At 43.5% G+C, this 15,516-nt stretch overlaps 1 protein-coding gene and 1 long non-coding RNA gene across 27 annotated transcripts in view; one reads left to right on the top strand and one right to left on the bottom strand.

Annotated features, from left to right (window-relative positions):
* Positions 1-15,516, bottom strand: part of LOC124864918 — a 273,328-nt gene that overhangs the window by 85,524 nt on the left and 172,288 nt on the right. For 13 of the 18 annotated variants that reach the window (XR_007037390.1, XR_007037391.1, XR_007037383.1 and 10 more), the window contains one exon: positions 9,388-9,477. The exons of 1 other annotated variant lie outside the window; for it this stretch is intronic. This is a non-coding gene — a long non-coding RNA (uncharacterized LOC124864918). Of the gene's footprint in view, positions 1-9,077; positions 9,139-9,387; positions 9,478-15,516 lie in introns of those variants that run through there. 4 more of the 18 variants (XR_007037404.1, XR_007037401.1, XR_007037387.1 and 1 more) reach the window with 3 other exon arrangements.
* The window catches only part of rbfox3a (RNA binding fox-1 homolog 3a), a 367,190-nt gene that overhangs the window by 327,823 nt on the left and 23,851 nt on the right, over positions 1-15,516 (top strand). For 8 of the 9 annotated variants that reach the window (XM_047359871.1, XM_047359869.1, XM_047359874.1 and 5 more), the window contains 6 exons: positions 595-738; positions 4,274-4,327; positions 8,232-8,324; positions 10,349-10,409; positions 10,493-10,546; positions 15,027-15,159. In XM_047359871.1, coding sequence (XP_047215827.1) covers positions 595-738; positions 4,274-4,327; positions 8,232-8,324; positions 10,349-10,409; positions 10,493-10,546; positions 15,027-15,159 — 539 coding nt within the window. The remainder of the gene's footprint in view (positions 1-594; positions 739-4,273; positions 4,328-8,231; positions 8,325-10,348; positions 10,410-10,492; positions 10,547-15,026; positions 15,160-15,516) is intronic. The other variant, XM_047359872.1, reaches the window with a different exon arrangement.

Raw genomic sequence — 15,516 nt, 5'->3', positions numbered from 1 at the left:
GATAAACTGTGTGTTTGACCAATGAGCTTTTTATCCACAGAAAATAAAACAAGGTCCATCTAAAGAGACAAGCCAGCAGCAGGCTTGCTGAAATCCATCACCGGTGTCACACTGAGAAACAAGTGGAATTTGTCACTGACATCAGACACATCATTTATATAGAAATGTCAGCGTCGCATTCGCATAATGATGGAAACAACAACGCTGAGGGCTCTGAGCCACGCACTCTGATGGCTGTGTGCAAACGTCACCAATAATGTGTCTTTAGTCTAGACATGTCAGGGCTCTGTGGGATCTATATCCACGCCTTTTTGTCAGCGCCTTCAATCTTCCCTGTTGCTCAGGAGCTAAGTGCAAGAGATTAATAAGTGGATTTGTAATGCACAACCTCAGGTTTGACACTATAAGTCATCGGCTGTTTATCGCTCAGGCTTTCTGAGTAGATTGAAAAATGGCAGATGTGGAGTTAAGTTAGTCAGTCAGGCTTCCCACCCCCTCTCTATCTCTCATACTGCAGGACCAGGAGGTACAGTACGCTGTAGCAGCAGTTAATGAGCAGCTTGTGTCTTTTCTGTGTTTGTTTCCCTCTGGCAGACAGATGACGTGACGCAAACAGAGGGTTCTCAGCAGCTCCAGCTCCAGCACTCAGACTCTTCAGAGAAGCAGCAGCCAAAAAGGTTACATGTCTCCAACATTCCCTTCCGCTTCCGGGACCCAGATTTGAGGCAAATGTTTGGGGTGAGTAGCTTCAAGAACCTTATTTAAAGAGGGTTTTACTACAGGCATACCGCAGCAACACTCCCACAGTGTCACCAATGACTTAAACAGCTGTTCACAGATTTTTCCAAGTAATCCAAACTGCCTCTTCAAGCAGATTTTCCAGTTAGCTACGTCTCCACTAAGATCAGAGGAAATTATTATGTGTTTATAAAATATAGGAAAGGACCAACACTAACTGGAGCTGCTTATTTATCGGGTGTTGCCATTGCTGCAGCTGTCATCTAGTTAATGCATTGATTACTGTGTTGTCTGGGGAGAAAAGAGTGGCTTGGAAGATTTCGCAGGTGATAAACAGCTCAATCAGTCACAATCAGCTCTTGAACTCTGAGCTGCTTCTGGTCAGACATGAGGAAGGAGTTAGCTGAGCAATGAAACCTGCAGGTGATCATCTGACTTTTCATAAGATCTTAGCCAACTTTCATTTTTTTCAGCTGTTAGCAGCTTGCAAACATTTTGCTAAAAATAATTTTTTACAGATTTTTACCATCAGATGCAATCGATTGGGTTTATATGTCAGGATCTTAGGGATCTCTAGCGTTTCCTGGCCATTTAATGATGCAGTGTGCAGGTCAACGGCTCACCTTTGTGTCTCACACAAGCTTCAATACAAAGTGAACCAAACTCAATAACAATAATGGATCTGAATGGAGACGATAGCCAAAAATGTACTTTAAATGTTAAGCGCTAATTGGACCATTAGAAGCCAGAGGCGTTAATTTTCGCCGTTATGAAGACAACATTGAGCTGATGATATTAATTACCAGAGAGGCCTAGCTGTGGCTTTATAAATTGCGCACAACATGGCTGCTTTCTCTCTCTGATTGTTGGCTTTATTGTTCCCAGCTCTGGTGCAGGTCGTATGGAATCCAAATCACCCCCGTAATTAGCTCGGAGGCTTTGTGTGCCTGGCCGGTGCATGCAGATATATGATGGAAAATTGATTGCAGCCCACACAGTCTCCCTCAATCACCCTCCTCGCTCACATGTTTCCCGCTCCTTCTCGTTACTCTCGCTCTCGGTCGTTGGCAAGGTGGAGAATTGTGGGATTGATTGTCCTGGTTGGAGCTTGGCAAAGAGATAGCTGGTCTGCTCCACCCTCTGACATGGCCTCCACAATGAGACCTTTGTGTGATCAGTGCGTGCAAAGCCTCATTCCTCCAGCTCTAATGGCTTCTGGAGCGCCACCGGCTCAATACGCCATTACTGTTACGCATGAGTGAAGCCCACAGACATGCAGGCGGGAAGACGGAGGAGGTGCTGCACAGGCTCAGAGAAACCTGCAGCAACAGTTTCAGCCCCAGCTGAAAGCAGGAATCAGGAACGAAGATGGGAGGGCCTGAGATGCCCTCTGCGCGCTGCCGGGTTGAGGGTGTGGGGAGACCTGTGAGCTTTTAACGAGGCGCTGAATGAAGGTCTCATTAGGGCATCCACAGCGGACGTTAATCAGTAATTAGAAACTGTGATCTCTGAGAGCTAGTAAGTGCACGGGAAATGAAAACACTCCAAGCGCGAGTGAGCTCTGCGAGGAGCCCACGCTGCGCCGCTCGAGGGTGCCCTCATTTGCGAGACTGGATTCTTCAGCAGTGCTTCTCTCAGTGGATATGAGGGCTCTTACAGCATTCCCCAGAGCAATCAGACCCCCACCACCACCGTCCCACTGTCACACCGACTACTGAGCTTCAACATGCTCTGAACACACAGGCCACTGCAGCCAAATTATGGGTTTCTGAGGAACGCTAAGATATTCAGGCTAATCAAAGGTGAAGGCACAAGGGACACAATCCTGTTTGGAACTTCCACACTCGAAAGCTGAAGGCCAAGGAGAAGGAGTCTGTCTTCATTTTATTCAGGGGAAAGGCTGCAGGTCCTCATCTGAGAAGGAAAACATCACTTTGTTGACAACTCTTAGCTCCTGAACTGTAAAACAGAATAGTATCAGGATGTTTATTCCGCCCTTCAAGGTAGCTTCTGGTTTCTAAGTGTGTGCATGAGCTTGGTGATCCATTTCCTGATTTTCTGTAATGCAGACTGTGGAGGTTGAGTGAAAATATAAAAAAAAATGGAAAACACTAAAATGCATCAGCATTTAGATGTTAAGTGATAAATGGGTGCAAACATATGAAACCACCGGTGTGGTCACCGAACTTAGAGATGGATGTGGATGGACCTGCAGTCTCACACTGTAGATGACATCAGCCTATCCCTCTGGAGACTCCTCCTATTGAAGCAATTGTTTATCGGTGCTGCTGATGCAGCTGTTTATCTATGTGTGTGTGTTTGTGAGAGAGTGAGTGGGGGGGGGATAGGAGTGCATGAGATCAGTGGTGAGCAGCGAACAGTCCCCAGCGCCATGTGGAAATCCACAAAGACGACTTCCTCTGAAACTAATTAATCGACGCCACAAGCCCATTACACTCGGTTAAAACAATTAGCATCTGCACGTTGCGTGGGGGAAGCATTGTCTTCTCGAGCGAGAAAGGGGCCGTCACGCTGGGATATAAATGCCTGCGCATGTGATCGAGCCTGCATTCCCTGTTCGAATCAGTGGAGCTGAGCGCCATATGAGACAGATGTGTGGATAGGATCTATGGAGTCTCTTTCCAAGAGGAAGGAGAGGATGGGGTGGGGTAAATAACTCAGCCATTTGTTTCTTAGTGGGCTGAGATGGCTGCATTACCCTTAAAAGGAGCAAAGAACATAAGTTTTTCTGCTAACCCTCAGCTTCTCAAGCCCACTCCACTCACAGCAGCCAGATAATAGCCAACTCCTCCTAACCCCTATTAGTGGCTCAGTCAAACGATCCATCCATTCCCATTGAGGGTCGACCACATAGAAGGCCCATTTCTTCCATGTTGTGCTGAAATGAAGGCGATGCGGACCGCTTGACAGGGTAATTACTTTTAATGAAATAATACGGCCATTGCAGACAGCAATTAAAAGTCGCACTCGCTCCACTCATTAGAGGAACTTACAGTTTACTTTCATTCCCCTGTTTTCTAATGATCCAAAGGCAGGCCTGTTAAATCGAAAGGCTGGAGCGTGTTAACCCCCGGGGACGGGCCCTTAGGTTCTGTTGACCGTGTAAGCACACAAACACAACGCAGAAGTGAGAGGAGGCAGAGAGATAGAAGGAAGTTTTCCATAGATGATGACATCAAAATGATGCTGATTTTCTCTTAACTGCTGAAATAAACAAACACTGATCAGAAATGCTGTGAAATAATGAAAGATCAAGAATTTTTACAAACACTGTCATTTCATTTCATTTCATTGATACAAACCCAGAAGCATTAAAGCAGCAGCGATGAGTTCTTTTTTAAACCACGCCAACAACCTTCAACAACTGTTTGCTAAGCTAACAAATGCAAATTGACCACCATTTCCATCTTGCATTAATGGTTTTTCTCTCTCCAGCCTTCCTCCTCATGAATTCACAGCCACTGAAGCTTTCTAACACCATCTCTGCTCTTCTGTCTTTCTTTTCTCTCTGCAGCAATTTGGAAAGATTTTAGATGTGGAGATTATCTTTAATGAGCGAGGATCCAAGGTAAGTGAACTAGAACGCCAGCTGCTTCATTACCATGTACTTTTTCTGTTTCCTAATGATGGCATTAGTGAGGTGTGTACATTGGCGGAGAGTAGCCATCTCTAAGCCCGGTCCTGGAGAGCTAAATTCACCCAGCCCCTCGCTCTCCGTCTCCCTCCCTCCCTCCCTCCCTCCCTATTGTTTTTGTTGCAGCTCTCACACAAGTTGTGAATCATTAGTCCTGTCAATCAATTTATTATTGAGCTGTTTCACATTTCACCTAATCCACCAGCAAGCTGCAGGTCCTCCAGCAGATGGGATTGAACCTGCTCCTTCAGGGACCTGAACCCGTTTCAGACCTGAGCATTGATTGAGGTGGTTTTACATTATTCAGATTTATCACCTTTGTGATGAAAAGTAGAGGTTTAACAACACATGAGCTGACAAGACGATACAGAATATTTGTTTATGTTACAAAAAGTATTACAAAATTACAAAAAGTATTTTAAAGAATCTATATTCAATGTAAAAACCCAACCTTAGGTTTTGACTAGTCTATTGATCACCCATTTTTGTGTTTTCACAAATCACAAACTATGTTTCAAAAAAACTTTGTTCAGTGCAGAACTCTGCAGGTTTGAACTATGAGACCTGAACATGAAAAGCCGCTACATGAAAACGTACTACCTGCTCACCAGGGTGTTATTCTGGGGTAAATGTCTACCCTGGTAATTAGTTTTTATACTGGTAAATGCCGTGGACAGGCAGAGGGAGTAATAATGGCCCCAGAAAACCATCTAGCTTCCTGGAAAAGGTTCCTGTAATGGAAACGCTCCTTCAGACTTTGAACTAGAAATGACTCATTAAAAACTGGTGAAATAGCCCCACCTCAACACCGTCAGGAAGCGTGGAGGCACATGTCAACTTCACCATTACAATTTTTTTGTACCTTAAATGATTGCATTTTCTTTATCCAGCGAGTAATTAAAATGCTGCTAAATAAACCGTTTAAACAGAGTAAAGGTTTCATCAGTGCTGATCCATCAACAGTAGGACAATGCCACCGTCAGAGGAGAAGTCTGCAACATTCAGGTGCATCTGAATACATTTAAATATCATTGAATTATTTTTATTTCAGTAAATAAATTCAAAGATGTTAAGGCCAACACAATCACTGGGAAGACTGCTGACCTGACAGTTGTCCAGCAGAGCCTGGACTTGGTTCTGGCCCACTCTGCCAAAAATACCAATACATGCTTTACCTGACCTATATCCCATAGAGAATCTATGGGGCATTGCCAAGAGGAAGATGAGAGCAGCCAGAACCAACAATGCAGATGAGCTGAAGGTCTCTGTTCCTGAACACCCCATCAGAACCACAGGCTGATCGCCTCCATGCCACGCCGCATTGATGCAGTAATTCATGCACAAGCAGCCCAGACCAAGTACGGAGTAAATATGCTGTACAGTACGTGGACATACTGTTCAGTAGGCCCATATTTTTATTGGTCTGTTGTAATATTTTCTGATAATTATGACTTTCATTGGTTGTGATCCATACTCATCCACAGTAACAAAAATAAATGCTTGATCCCAGTCTTTATGTAATCAATATACATACAAATGGACGCTTTAATGAAATTTTTATTTCTTCAGATGCAGCTGTATGAATGGGGTTTGGATCTTACAGCACTCCTTCACATCCAGGACTTTTAATATCAGCTAACATTTGTTTCTCCAGATGCAGTCAAAGTGATAACCATGGACCTCACTTAGTCAGCAATCATGGCGGTTAGCGTTGTGAGATCTCGTTCCACTATTAATGAACCGGACAGAACAAACGTGCTTCATCAGTTTAAAAATATTTAGGCTATTCCTCACAAACTGGACACCATTTTCTATATGTTGAATAAATTATTTTAAAGGAGTCAGATGAAGGATGAAGTTGGCCTTATTCTGCATTTCTTCTTGTTGGATACAAAATATCCAATAATAAGACCAAAACTAACAATGTGCTACCACCTTTCTCAGCATTTTCTGACTTCCCCTCAGACGCGGCACTCGGCCCCGAGCTCGCTGGTTCCTACCTAGGTTGTTAGTCTTTGTAAAAAGGTCACAAGTATGCAGATTTATTTAAATAAGAAGCAGCTCAGCATTTTCCCCAAACATAAAGCTGCTATAGTTTTAAGTAAATAAAGCTTATAGTAGGAGGTAATAGTGCAAGTGTTGGGAAATATTTACAGTAGGTTACTACTACTTTAAAACTCGCCTGTAATAAGCACCTAGAATACGTATGACTGAATTTAACCCCTGAATGTTCTACAACGAGGATTACATTAATCTGAAAGACAATTTGAGTCCAGAAAAGCAGGAGTAGCTTGGAGCCAGGAGGAAAAATGGCCCCAGCATTGAGGCATTGCTGCAGTATCAGTCTCCTAACCACGTAGCAGGACAGGTGAAGCCTGCGGTGGTGTGAACAGCCGAGTGCTACTCATCCAGCTGTTCATTTAATAGAGTGTACTAAGCTCCATGGCTTTCCATTCATAAAGGCGACAGGCTCCCTGGCTGGGTGTTGAGGCATGAATACTATTGATTCCCATTCATACCTGGGAGTGCTTTTGGGCTGGTATACGGGCACGCAGGGAGTCCAGGAACCAGCCGGTGCTGCTGCTTCTGCTCTCAGCCCCTTCTGCCAGACAAGATTGAGCACCGGATAAACCTGCCTCCTCCGCCGTAACAAGCATTTATTGTTTGAGCCCCACAAAGCCATTACCCATGATGCCTCTCTCCCTCGTGCACTCTCTGTGCTATATAATGAACCTATCAGGCCATTAATAAATAATCTATTTCCTATGAAGCTTTGGCAATTTGCATTCAATATGTTTGTCTCCAGTGAAAAATGGTGCCTCCACTCTCTCCTCTTGTAAGCTAATTATTTGTGCATGATAAAAAAAAAAGAGACCACAGTTGGGTGAGTGTCCAAAGGATTAATTTTGGCCTCAATTCCTTTTTTGAATTTATTTCTTTATCTACGTTTCCCCCATGGACAGGTCCTGTGTTATTTATGCTAGAAATAGCAGCCTGGGGATCCTGTGTATGCATGCAAGATCACACTGCTCGCCATCTCTCACATGTATTACATCCTCAAGCAATTATCAGGCAGCACTGGCCATGCTCCCTGCTCCCCTGCACATACCTCTATACGTATATATAGAAACTAAAGGAATGGGACTTGTTTGGCCAGAATCTTTTAATGGCTCCACTACAGAGCTCAGGTCCAGTATCCCAGTCCACATAACTCAGCGAAGTGACAAACCCCCCCAGGGGAGTGTGGTGGGGGACGGGATGGAAATGAGAGGTTGGGTATATTTTAGTCAGGGTCTAAAGTCAATATAGTTTCTTTAGTCTTTATTTGTAGTTTGTGCTAAAATGTTTCACCTATTAGCATGGTGAATTAGAAGCAGTTGGAAATCAAGTTATCGTCTTTCTAAGGAGAAATCCTCCTCAGTTCTGCTCCTGCATCCTCAAATGAAGGGAAGGCTGTAGGAGCAGCCATGCTGTTGAAGTTGCGCAGATAATTAAGGTACTATAATGGCAGCCAACAGTGTTTTGCATTTGGTGCTTCCTGACATTCACCCATGCCACCACAGCTGTTCCATTTAATTGGGTAAAGCGGGCAGGTTTGTTGGTGTTGCTGTGTGAGGTCATGTCACTGTTCTCCTCTCTTCCTCGGATCTCTCTGTTTGCTGTTTCCTGACGCCTCACTAACTGCCTCTAATTAATCTGGCTGCTTACAACTCGACTCCACCGCCATAGCTGCTCACCTTCTCCTGTCTTCCCACCTCTTTCTCCCCTTTCTTCTCCCTTTTCTCCCCTTTGTGTGTGTCCTTTTTTTCTCTACCTGTGGCTAACGTGGCGCTCTCAGGGCTTTGGGTTTGTAACTTTTGAAACAAGCACAGACGCTGATCGTGCACGGGAGAAACTAAACGGTACAATCGTAGAGGGACGCAAAATCGAGGTGCTTCCATTTTTTCCCCTTTTCACACATTTTCTCTTGTCCTGCCTGCTGTGTTCTCAGTTTATCGACTAATCCAAGTATAAGCATGTGGCTACTGCGTATGTGTGTGTGGATCTGGTTGCATGCATGCATAATGGTGCGTGTAATTCGTTCTCAGTAGAATGTGGAATCCATACGTGTCCACCTGGACGAGCCAGTTGTCCATCATCACCTGACAAAGCTGAATGAATGCATGCCGCCATCCTCCGGGTTCCTATCAAATCTGAGGAGACCTGCATTCCCCCACTCACCTTCGTTTAAGGATGCCTGCTTTAATTCTGGTTGTGTTTAGTCCTTCCCATCAGGTCGATGGGTGAAAACTCAGAGCACAGCCTGATGTTTCTTTTTTTTGCATATATTTGGTTATTCATCCAATTACTGAAACTGGAAGATGGTCCTTTTTGCCCAACATGTAGGTTAATGATGCATGCTCTCATCTCTTTTTTTTAGAGCAGTAGAACTATTTTTGATGGAAAAAAAAACATTTGCAGTCATGTGAAAAAATATTTTCTTCTGCTGTTTTTTCCCACCTAAATGCTTCAGACCATCAAACCAACTTTAATATCAGACTAAAATAAAATTCACAGTTTCAATGATGCTTTCCTTGATTAGGAGGAAAAAAGTGATCCATAGTAACTTGGCCCTGTTTGGAAAAGTAAGTCCCCCCCATGTTAAATAAGATGAACCACATTTTTTGAAAAGCAAACATCTATTTTATTCGACACACCCAGACCTGATTACTGCTTGACTGTAGAATCCAGCAATTAGAACCTGCCTGAAAACATGAAGTAGGTTAAAATATCTCATAAAGCAAAATATCAAGTCCTGATCTAAAGACAGTTAAGAAGAGATGAGAAATAAAGTCACTGACATCCATCAGTGTGGAGAGGGTTATAAAGCCAGTTCTAAGCCTCTGGGATGCATAAAACCACACGTGGATAAAACATGAAGCAGTGGAGAACCTTACTTTCACATTTGGTGAAAAACTCACACACAATTAAAAAAAAAAGAAAATCGTACTTACAGTTAAACATGGTGGCAGTATTGTGACGGTCTGGTCCGACGCTGCTTTGCTGCTGTTGTGATCGATGGAACCAGGAATTCTGCTCTCTACCTAAAGAAGAATGTCCAACTATAAAAAAAATCTGATTTTAAAGTGGTTTAATCAAAGCCCAGACTTAAATCTAATTCAGAAGCTGTGTCATGACCTTAAATAGAAGTCATCATACTTGAAAAAGCTTAATATGACTGAATAAAAGAAATTTAGCAAAACAGAGTGGGCCACAATTCCTTCTCAGTGATGTAAAAGACTTATTGGTTGTCTGTTAATTAATAATTACTTTTTCCACATGGGGCCAGGTTGGTTTGGATTAGGGCTGCAACTAATGATTATTATGCTCTTGATTAATCTGTTGACTTCTTTTGTTAAACTGATTAATAATTGGATAGCTTGAAGTGCTTAATAGGAGAATCTTTACAGAATTTGGACCAGGTGAGTTCTGGATAGAGACGTTTTTCATCTTAAATACAAAAGGTATATATTTTTTGTACAGTTTTGTCTTAAATACTGCTCTGAGTAGGTTGTTCTTTCAGCGAATGACATGTTTTAGAGCCTGTATATTCCAGTCAACACTTATTTGATTACTATGTTAGTTGACGATTATTTCAATAATTAATCCGATTAACTGTTTCAGCCCTAGCTTGGATAGCTTTTTTCCCTTAATAAAAGCAAATGACATTTGGAAACTGCTTTTAGTTTTTACTCAGGTTATCTTTGATATTAAAATTGGTTTGATGATCTGAAACAGGACTGATTTAAAAACATCACAAACAGAAGAAATCTGCAGCAGCACAACCTTTTCTTTATTTTGAGAATGTATTTGAGTTCCTCCTGGTTTGCTGCTTGCTTGTGGCCCGGCCTGAATGTTAGGGTTGTCTTGTTAACGTCTGGAATCACAGAATGTGTGTTCTCCTGCTTTGAACAGGTGAACAATGCAACTGCACGAGTGATGACAAACAAAAAAGTCACCAACCCTTACACAAACGGTGAGCGCCAAACTAACTACAGTCTACAAATCAAGTTCGCGTTAAGCTGATTTGTTCTAAGCAGAGCTTTTCTTTGTTCCCAGGCTGGAAGCTGAACCCAGTAGTGGGAGCTGTCTATGGTCCTGAACTGTATGCTGGTAAGACTGTTTTCTTATTTTTTCCCAGTTTCCACCACATATCTGAGACCACTATCAGCCACAGCCAATCCAAAGCTGACCCCCTGAATTTCTACAATCTGGTTCATCCTGAAGCAACTGAACATGAAATTCCCCATAAAGCAAAGTGAATCGGAGAGCGGCTCCGATAAGCAGTGGATGATCCAAGCTGCTCTGAGTGGCTAAGGGGGGCCTGAGCCATTGTTTGCGCAGTGTGCAACTGTGAAGCTTAAAAAAAAAATGATTTCAAGAGCAAGCGCCCCTGCAACTGTTATCAGATTGTGGAGGCTGCTGCTGTGGATGGATTTGCCAAGTGCACCAGATTGACTTTTACAGAGCTAACCGAATAAGAGAGATTGAGTGAAAGATATTGTTGGCACCCACCCTACGAAGGCCGCTATTCCTTCTGGTCTCAGTAATGGAGGAACGAGATGAGCTCAGTGGGGTTTTCCCTATCTCTCTCTGCCTCGACATGCCAGCTTTATTGCTGTATGTTATATGAACCCTTTGCATTTTAATGAGGGGGAAATGGTACTATTTCATTTGGAAGAAGTGCTGAGCACATCGCGCCACTTTAACGGCTTTCCTTTCTGCTCATTAGACTAAAATCTGTTCATTCCCCGGACAGCTTTACGGCGAACCTCTAAATAACTGTCCATGACAGAAAGGAGTCATCTATCATTTTTATTTCAGCCCCAACCCCTCACCCTCATCCAAGCCTCCTCCCCTGCCTCCCACTCACCTCCTCCCCCCAGCAGCACTCCTTTCGTTTCAACATCTTCCTCTGATAATTATTGATGCAAACAAACATGCTCGCTTCCCACTGTAGCTCCTTTTACAGCCTCAAACACACTCATTTTGACACGTTCAGGAAGAATTTTCTCCAAACTAAAGATCCTAATATTGTATAAGCCTCAACTTGCGCGAACAATCATGTTCTCGCCCTACGTGTGCGCTCAAAGCTTCACCACCTGCTCCGTTTTCTTACACTCAGACCAAAGCATAGCAGCATACAGGAATAGATAACCTATGTAGAACACAGACGCTAATACGTGTCTCCTCTTCCATGCACACTTCCCTTCCTCTATTTTCCTCACACAGACACACACACTCACACTTCCCAAATCATCTCATAAATCAGAGGGAGTGTGGTCCACCACTCCAGGCAGGGGAAGCAGGAGGGGCTGCGTGATTTATTGGCTGCTAATTTTTCAAGTCGTCTTGACGTGGCGCTGGAGTTTGCCAAGCCTAAACGACAACATATGCTTGCCAGCTGGGAAGATGGGAAAAATAAATAAGAGATACATTTTTGAGACAAAACCTCCGTAATGTGTACAAAACTGCTTCCTTTTTGTAAAAAAAAAAAAAAAAACAGCCAACCCTAACCTAGGCTTATAATGTTTTGGTCTATCATGTAAAAAAAAAAAAAAGAATCATGTTCCAGAATTTTCCAAAATTGTTATAGTTAATATACTTTCGGCGGGAGTAAAATGGAATATAAAGGCAATTAATCACTGTTTATCAGTCCTCATTTCTGTGCAGGAGATCAGTGAAATTGGGAGCCATAAATCCTGGCTCGGTGACAGCACACTTCGTCTCCATTCGTCCTGGCGCTACAGGTTTATTGTCCTCAAAACCCATTCAGGAGAATGACGGATGAGAGCCTCACGCCGGCTCCCCGTTCTTAACCTCTTCCAGGGAAGATTGGCTCCTCCTCCTGATGGAGGAGGGGAGCCAGGAGGATCTGGTGGGGTCTACGGCACTGGTCCCTGGCTCCATATCCTCCCCCAACTGAGGGTTCCCAATTAAACGAAGAGAGCTGGCAATAAAAGTTAGCGCTGGCACAAATTATGGTGTGCAGTAGCTGGTAGGCAAACAATAACTGTGCTTACCTTTCTCCTGTTTTAATGTGCACTAATGTGATTTTAAACTCAATAATTTATGCAGAACGGACTCAAATGGCCCTACATGAACACATGGGTGTGGTGCTGAAACTGGTACCAATGTGAGTGGATGAATGGAGCCCTGATTCAGGCTATGTTAATGGAAATGATTAATTATATACGCTATACACGGTTTTAGATTAGGCTTGATTTTATTATTCATCAAAATAAATCAGATGCAGGTGTTAGAATTGCATTAAAATGGAAAAGAGTGAATAAAATAAATAAGAGAACTCCTCTGAGGCAGATCTGCATGCAGCGCACATTGCACTGTTTAGCCCCTTGTAATATAATTGGCAAACTTTTCTTCATTACTCGCGTTGGAGGCTTTCAGCGCCACAGACAGCTGTCAATTAGAACTGCCGTCATATGGCCACCCCCTCAGGCTACCACTCAGAGGCTCTTCTCTGCAGCTAATTCCAACAGAGACAGGAGATGAGTGGCTTTTCACTCACCAATTCATATTTTCACTTACTAAGGTGGAGTTTTCTTGAGGACTCATGGAAATCTACCAGCTGTGTAAATGACAGAAAAGAAAGGCTAATTGCCATCTTAATATATGTAGACAGATCCTCTCATTGTTGGAGTGTACTTTAGGGGGATAATTAAGCTCCAGACTCTTGATTAGATTAAGCTGTTTTTGGTCCCTAGTGCGTGGATTAAATGCTCAAGTATTTGAGCAGGAAGTTTTAGAGAGATCAACCTTGTGGAAAATCAGATCTTTCTTTATGGGAGCCGGTTATGACCCCATCACTGGCACAGAGCTGGATTACCTCAGGTCCAACTGGCTCTGCAGGTATTGAGCTTCTCTCAGGTTGACACATATGACATATGAGGTGCAGCGTGACCCTGCCGCCCTCCAGCACAAAACTCATATTTTCTCCTGCGCCCCTCCTGGAAAAGGTGTTTGACTTTGGTGGCTCGACCAGGTTTGTGCTTTCGTACGCCGCGGCTGTTGTTACTTTTCACGCGCTTACCAAGGTGTGACAGTGTCTTTGATTTATGGGTTATTATTGAAGCAGTGTAGCCTATCGCCAACTCATTATGAGTTTACATTCACATACATCACTGTATGTAGATTGCATACAAATTTTCAAAAAAGAAAGGAAGAAGCATAATTTATTTTGCTTTGGAGGTGGGTGGGGGTAACAAACAGTAGTGGGAAAACACCTTAGAACGAGGGTTGTATGTGCCCTTTAGCAACTGCATTTTCCGACGTCCACTGCTCCAAAAAAAGGAGACTAATTTAAATGTCAAGGTCAGAACTATAAATCACTTTTGGGTGAAAGGGGGCACTAGTTGGGAACAACGGCAGTAAACAAAGTGCTCCGCATGTTAGTGGGTGGGTGCAGTGGGGTACGTTGGGCGTCACCTGACCAAATGAGATGAGAAGTTTGAATATGTGTCTGGACTCACTAATGGAGCATGATGTTAATGGTAGAAGACATTAGACCTGGCTCTCTGTGTTTTTAAAAGCACCACTAATCTGTCTCCCTGTCAGGTTTATTGAAGCAGCAGGGCTGGAGTGTGCATTGTTCATTACGATGCTCAACGGTTGCAACCAGCTGCAGGGTTAACGCCACAAACGCCAAGCACATTCATCTACACTGGATTCATGCTTTTAACCTGCGCTATTCCACCCAACGAGATCAGACAACTCTGTGTTACAGAGCGATCTCTGATTGAATTCACTCAAAACACATCATGGAAATGAGTAAAGAAGAAGAAGGTGAGGAGAGGGTGACAAAGGGGCGTTTGCTGAGGATAAGGAATAATGGTGTCGACTGTTTTTTGATGGACTCAGTGGAGGGGGGGTGGAGAGAGAAGCGAAGGGGGATGTGAGGGAATTACAATTGCAGGAAGAGTGGAGACCAACTTAATCATGTCTGGAGATCAGTGTTTGTATGCACCTCTGCAGTCTGTAATCAGACAGCCACTGGACTGATTGAAGGTTAAATGGAGACCTGAAGCTTCCATTAGCTGTCTTCTAATCTCGCTGTGACCATTTTGTAACAACAGCCTTTGCTTTTCACCCCAAGAAACCCTTTCCTCTCCAGTTGCATCCCATTAGGTCCAGAGTTCAGCCGATTCTTGGTCATTTCTGAACATCTAGTCAGGTTGTCCTTGGCTCCTAGAATCAGCCTTTACCATCTGCGTGCCTCAATTTCAGCCCATTGGGTCCAAACTGTGTAAAAGCCATGATGCAAAACTAGTGGTACTGCATCCATTAGCCGCCCGGACTTCAAGTCTGCCCCTCGCCAGGCATCAGGGAAGACTGCATACAGCAAATGTGGATCTGTGCTGAGTACGACGCAAAGCAGCGGACAGAGAAAGGGGAGAGTGCTCGATGAGGCGCACCTAGAAAAGATTAAATCTATTGTTTCCTTGTCTTCCACATAATGCATTCTGTCATAGGGAAAGCAGAGCCACACATCTCTCTCTAATGTATTCTGTCATAAGGTAAGCAATGCCTAGTCGAGGATGTTCTCTGAAAGTCATTTTCTCTCTTTTCTCCGCAGTAACAGGGTTTCCCTACCCGGCCACAGGCGCTACGGTGGCCTACAGGGGTGCTCACTTGCGGGGAAGGGGACGAGCTGTGTACAACACATTCCGCACAGCTCCACCACCTCCACCAATCCCTGCTTATGGAGCGTGAGTATTTACTCTATAACCTCTGAATACATCTATCAGCACATGAATCTAACGTCACAATTTTAAAAATGCTAATTTGTTTTGAATTAATTCAATTCAAAAGTTAAATTCCTACTATATAGATCAATTAAACACAGAGGCATACATTTTGAGGAATTTACTTTCTTCTGGCTTACTCAGGATACCTGCAGGTTTCAGCAAATCAAATTTCAGACTTTTCATGACCTTTTTAACGCCACCTTGAATGAAATTTAAGCCCCCAAAAAACCAGTAACTATAAGGAATGGTTGGGGGATCCTGCTGTATTACAATCAAGCACAGCATGTGTGTCACACAAGACACATTCATGTTTTGTCT

This window comes from Girardinichthys multiradiatus, chromosome Y, assembly GCF_021462225.1.
Source record: "Girardinichthys multiradiatus isolate DD_20200921_A chromosome Y, DD_fGirMul_XY1, whole genome shotgun sequence".
Taxonomy (NCBI): domain Eukaryota; kingdom Metazoa; phylum Chordata; class Actinopteri; order Cyprinodontiformes; family Goodeidae; genus Girardinichthys; species Girardinichthys multiradiatus.
Note: the sequence above shows the minus strand (reverse complement) of the source record. Positions and strands in the feature narration are given on the sequence as shown.